The sequence below is a fragment of the Acanthisitta chloris genome, unplaced genomic scaffold (assembly GCF_000695815.1).
Source record: "Acanthisitta chloris isolate BGI_N310 unplaced genomic scaffold, ASM69581v1 scaffold24479, whole genome shotgun sequence".
NCBI classification, from domain to species: Eukaryota; Metazoa; Chordata; class Aves; order Passeriformes; family Acanthisittidae; genus Acanthisitta; species Acanthisitta chloris.
Window position 1 is genome coordinate 790 of NW_008691168.1, and position 5489 is coordinate 6278.

Consider the following 5489-nt stretch of genomic DNA (forward strand, 5'->3'; position numbering starts at 1 on the left):
CTCTCATCCAGAAACCCCACAGCCAAGTACCACAGCATCCTGCAGGCTGTGCAGCGCATCCTGCGGGAGGAAGGCTTAGTGGCCTTCTGGAAGGGACATGTTCCTGCTCAGTTCCTCTCAGTTGGCTATGGAGCTGTTCAGGTAAGGTGACCTGACATCCCCTGGGCTCAGTCTACACACACAGGACACTGCTCTGGGTGGGCAGCTGCAGGGAGGCACAGGTCTGTGCAGTGCCAGTCCCCAGGATGTCTAGCATGTCCCCTGGAGCACAGCTAGAGCAAACTGAGCTCTGTTTCTGGTGTCACAGACAAGCCCTGTCTATTCCTGACACTCGGCTTGCTAAATTGTTCTTGCCCTGAGCCTGGGCAGTGTTTTGATTTTGTTCATGTTGTCACCCTAAGGGCTTGTTAGGGAAAAATCAGTGAGGCTGGTGAGGGTGTTTTACACAGCATTGTTGGGCTTAATTTGTAAATATAAATGGTTTTATGAGCAGTGGTTGAAGGGGTAATGGACAGTATATGTGTGACATAGCAAATGTCACTGTCTCAAAAGTCTTTATTGTATCTGTGGCACAGCAAATACTCTTCAGGATACAGAGAGCATTTAAACGAGCTTTTCACAGTTCTAAATACAAGACTTAGCAGAAGTGTCAGAGGCCAGAATATCCCAGACATTCCCTGTGCTGCTAAGTGATTTCAACACCTTGCGAGTTGGGGAGGACTTTTGAAGGACAGAGCAGGAAGGTGGTTAGGAACAGGGGGTGGAGCTCTGGGTGAAACCAGAGAGGAGTGGGAGATCCTAGTGAGTCCCGAGGACTGACTTCCAGCCCTGTGTGTGTTCCTGGCAGTTCATGGCGTTTGAAAGTCTGACCAAGCTGGTGCACAACGTCACGTCGTACAACGCGCGCGACTCGGTGGTGCACCTGCTGTGTGGGGGCCTGGCTGCCTGCACGGCCACAGTGGCTGTCCAGCCTGTGGACACGCTGCGCACACGCTTTGCTGCTCAGGGGGAGCCCAAGGTAAGCATCAGGGTTCAGTCTGATCATGCTCATCCCTGGCAGTGGCAATATTCCTGTGTCTGAGTGCGGGTTTGAAGCCTGTGGGTTCATAAGGAGGAGCAGGTGCTGCTGTGGGCAGTGTTTGCACTGTTGTCAAGTCATCCCCTGTGCTATTGACACAGCTTTCTTAATTATGTTTTGCTGCTCCTGATTGTGTTTGACTCCTGACGGGTGATCCAGAAAGGAGAAACTGTCCTTATCAGGCAAGGAGGAGCAGGTGCTGCTGTGTGCAGTGTTTGCACTGTTGCCAAGTCATCCCCTGTGCTGTTGACACAGCTTTCTTAATTATGTTTTGTAAGGAGGAGCAGGTGCTGCTGTGGGCAGTGTTTGCACTGTTGTCAAGTCATCCCCTGTGCTATTGACACAGCTTTCTTAATTATGTTTTGCTGCTCCTGATTGTGTTTGACTCCTGACGGGTGATCCAGAAAGGAGAAACTGTCCTTATCAGGATAACTCATTTTCCACTTTGGCTGTTGGGCATTTATAGAACCACTCCCCAGGCTGTGGAACACTGTGTTTTTGAAACCTTCCACTTGCAGAGTCATGTTTAGATAGTGATGGGGATGATACTTGACACCACTCACCTTTCACCCATGTTTCATGTTCTTATTTACACAAGAATTTGGCTCCATGCTAATTAGGTCTGTAATAACCAGACTGAGATGGATCTGTATCAGAGCCATTTCTTAGTTTTTACTCAGCCTGCAGTAGAATCTCAACATACATGATAGGAATTCTGTGGCAGGAATAAGCAGAGCTGTTTAGAGAAAAATTAATTCTCATGCCTGTGATGTAAGTGGTCTCAGGACTCAGCTCTGTGCTTTGCTTCTTCCCCTCAGATGTGGGATGGTGTCAGCCCAGGCCTGTGAGTTCAGAGCTGATGATTGTTTGCTCAGTTAAGCTCAGGTTGTCAGTTCCTTGTAACAGTCACAGGGCTCAGCTGAGAGTGCTGTGTGAGGCTGTGCACAACCACTTTGCTCCTTGTTTTGTGCTCAAAACAGTTGTATTTTGGGCAGTGGGGAATGCCTATCCCACTGCTGGGAAATGGCCTGACCTTTGCTGTGCTGTCCTTAAGCCTTTTTCCCTGCAGAGTCAGGAATTCCCTTCTCATCTAGGTCTATCACAACCTTCGCCATGCAGTGGTGACCATGTACCACACGGAAGGGCCTCGGACTTTCTACAGAGGTTTGACCCCCACACTCGTTGCCATCTTCCCATATGCTGGTCTCCAGTTCTTCTTCTACAACATCCTGCAGCAGTTTTCAGAATGGGTGACTCCAGGTGAAGGGAAGAAAGGAGGTAGGCACTTGGGACAGTGATGTCTGTGGTCTGAAGAGAGGATGAATGGTAGTTTGGGCAACTGATGTAAGCTCAGTTCTCAGTTCTATCACCCTTTTTGATGCAACATCTGAAAAGTATCTCGATTTCCCACCTCTCATTCTTACCCCTGCACAGATATTGCCAAAGTTAGCACAGTGGAGTTTACAAACAACTCCTGTCATGGAATAACCAAGATGGGAAACTGAAATGTCACAGACCAGAGTGCTCTTTCTTCAGCTGTGTCATGTTGCTGCCATAATCCTTCTCTGTTTTGTTAGTGCTGTGGGGACAGGACTATTGGATTTCCTTTGGAAATCTGCCTGTGGATTCCAGCACAGCTCTTACAGAAGAGGTTTCATTTAGCCTAATGTAAAACTGCCAAGTTCTTGATTTGATGTTTTTGTGTTGATTTCTGGTACCATTACAAGAGAACCTCATCCTGATGCAACTTGACAGTTCCAGATCCCAGTGCCTCCCTGAGAGAGCATGTGCAGCATCAGTGTGGGTTTGTTCCTCAGTGGAATTCTTCAGCAGAAGAACTAGACTTTTCAGTTTCGTGTCTGCATGTTTATTTTTAGATGGCAGAGGCTGATGGTGGTTTTGTGCTGGGCACTCATGTTTGTCAGGAAAAAGTCTTAATATCACAGAACTCATTTCCCACAAGCCTCTGAAATCATCAGGCAGTGTCAAACTTGTGGCATTCTGGTCCAGAATAAGTCAGTCTGAGCAATCAGGAGTGCAATATTTCCTCTGGGGCTTTTACTGGGGGCATGAAAACCTTTCCATCCATTAGCAGCAAGTTCTCTGGTGACTGGGGTTGGGTTCTTCTGAGCAGAGCAAAACCATGTAATGGACCAAGATGAGCTGTTGGGCTCTGGCTCCAGTGGCCATGGTGAGACTGAAAAACTACAGACTGAGATTCTGTGGCCCAAACTGTGCAGAAGAGGTGATGTCACTTCAAAGGGCCTTACTTCTTGTGACAAGTGATTTTTAACTTACCTCCTGTGATCTCTAAGCACAACTCCTTGCTAATCCTCATTTTTTTTCCTCCCTCCTCTTCCCTTTCTGCTCTCAGGCAACGTTAAAAACCTTGTTTGTGGCAGCTGTGCTGGAATCATCAGCAAAACCCTGACATACCCTTTGGACGTGGTCAAAAAACGTCTGCAAGTGGGAGGCTTTGAGCACGCTCGGGCAGCCTTTGGGCAGGTGAGGAATGTTGGAACTGATGGGATCCCTGGAGTGTGGAATTGCATCAGGACAATCCAGAGCCAGCCCAGTGCCCCCAGTGCCCTGGAATGCAGTGGTGACTCACCTGCTGGGTCCATGTTTGGTTTGGGAGCTCCCACTGAGCATTAGTTGTGTTCGGTACTGGGAATAGCTGTGTGGATGTACTGGGTTCATTTTATGACACTGTCCAACACACCTGTGCTCTGGCTCCTCATCCATCTCCTCCAGCTGTCTTGGAGCTGGGGGTGAGTCAGGCAGGCAAAGAGGTTTTGATGTCCTTTACTTGTTGCAGTTTGGTATGTCTGATCCAGGACCAAACTGCTAGCAGAGGTGACTCTAGCTCTGTGCTGGGATCCCCTGGCTGGCAGGCTCCTTTTCTGCAGTGAAGGTTTTGGCACCAAGTGTTCAGCCTGTGTCTTATGTACCAGAACACCCCAAAATTCCGAGCAAATTCAGTACTCTGGTGCTCTTTAACACCATCCTTACCACCTCAAAATACACCAGAAGACAAATATAGATCTTTCAGACAACTGAGTTTTCTTCCATGAAATGTGGAAATTTTCTCTTTTCCTTCAAATTCCTTGGAGCTGAGAAGGAAATCGGTACCCTAAGAACCTCTGGGCTAGGAATTTGAAGTCTTAACCCATTGCACTGGATGCATTTCCTTTTCCAGCAAGATACAGCATTTGTTCTTAGCATTGATGCATCACAGGATGTTAAAACTGCACAGTGTGAGAGGATGACATGGAGACAGCTAATTTAGAGACTTCAAGTGCTGTAGCTGTGCTTTCTTTCTGTCAGAAAACTCAAAAGTTGCCCCTTCTTAGTGAGGGGGATGGAAAACAGTGGCAGCACAATCTGAAAGAATGCCTGCACAGACCTGGGCCATAACTATGTCATGCTGTTGTTGCACAGAGGTTTTACAGCCATTCAGGGAGAATGATCTGCATAACCCATTGCTGAGGCTAAGTATGTACTTTTCCTCTATCCCACTCTCTCTAAACTGGCCCTCTGAAACTTTCAGTTAGTTGTAACAGTAGCCAGAAAGGCATCTCCAGGCTGCACATCTAAATTATGTTTTCAGTGACATAGTTTGGGAATCCCTGTGTTCTTGTCCTGGAGTTTTCTTGTTCAACCTTGTGGCCATTTCTCTCCCAGGTACAGACATACAGGGGTTTCCTGGACTGCATGAGGCAGATGATGCGACAGGAGGGCCCAGGTGGATTTTTCAAGGGCCTTTCTCCCAGCTTGCTGAAGGCTGCCTCCTCCACTGGCCTCATCTTCTTTTGGTATGAGCTGTTCTGCAGCCTCCTGTGCAGCCTGAAGAACCCTGACAGCAGCAGGAGGAAGGAAGGCTGAAAGGGACACGTGTGTGGCTGCCTGCTGTTCTCCTCAGGAGGGGACACCGACGGCTTTGCTCTGTCACAAGCATGGTAGGAATGTGAGAGCTCCCAGAGCTCCACCAGCCTGTGGGAAATCACCTCCTGGGACCAAGCAGAAGGAGAAGGTGACTGCAGTTCTGCTGGAGACACTGAGCTGCTTTGCAGGAAGCTGTTCAACTGAGCCCTTTGTCTCCTCTGATATCAGCACTCAGTGGGGAGAGGAGGAACCCACAGAGCACTCCCTGGCAGCAGCTGTGCTCTGGGAGGCACCTGATAAAGCTCTCCTTGGATCCCAGGGAGGGCTCCTGGCCCAGCTAGTGCTGCTTAACCAGCCAAGCACCACTTACTGGCGCTGCCTCCACACAGCTTTATCCCCTTGCTCTCTGCCTGCAGTTTGCACTGTATTCTTGTCTGAGTGTTGCACAGGTCACTCTGTCCTGCTGGTGTGAGGTCAGCTAAAACCACATTAGTGCACAGACCCTTAGTTTTCCTTTCCCTTGCTG

General features: G+C 48.8%; 1 protein-coding gene across 1 annotated transcript in view; it reads left to right on the forward strand.

The window, feature by feature from the left end:
• The window catches only part of SLC25A19 (solute carrier family 25 (mitochondrial thiamine pyrophosphate carrier), member 19), a 5689-nt gene extending 726 nt beyond the window's left edge, over positions 1–4963 (forward strand). The window contains 5 exon segments of the mRNA XM_009082145.1: positions 12–141; positions 848–1018; positions 2173–2356; positions 3453–3583; positions 4763–4963. Of these exon segments, the coding sequence (XP_009080393.1) occupies positions 12–141; positions 848–1018; positions 2173–2356; positions 3453–3583; positions 4763–4963 (817 nt within the window).
• The last annotated feature ends 526 nt before the right edge of the window (positions 4964–5489 follow it).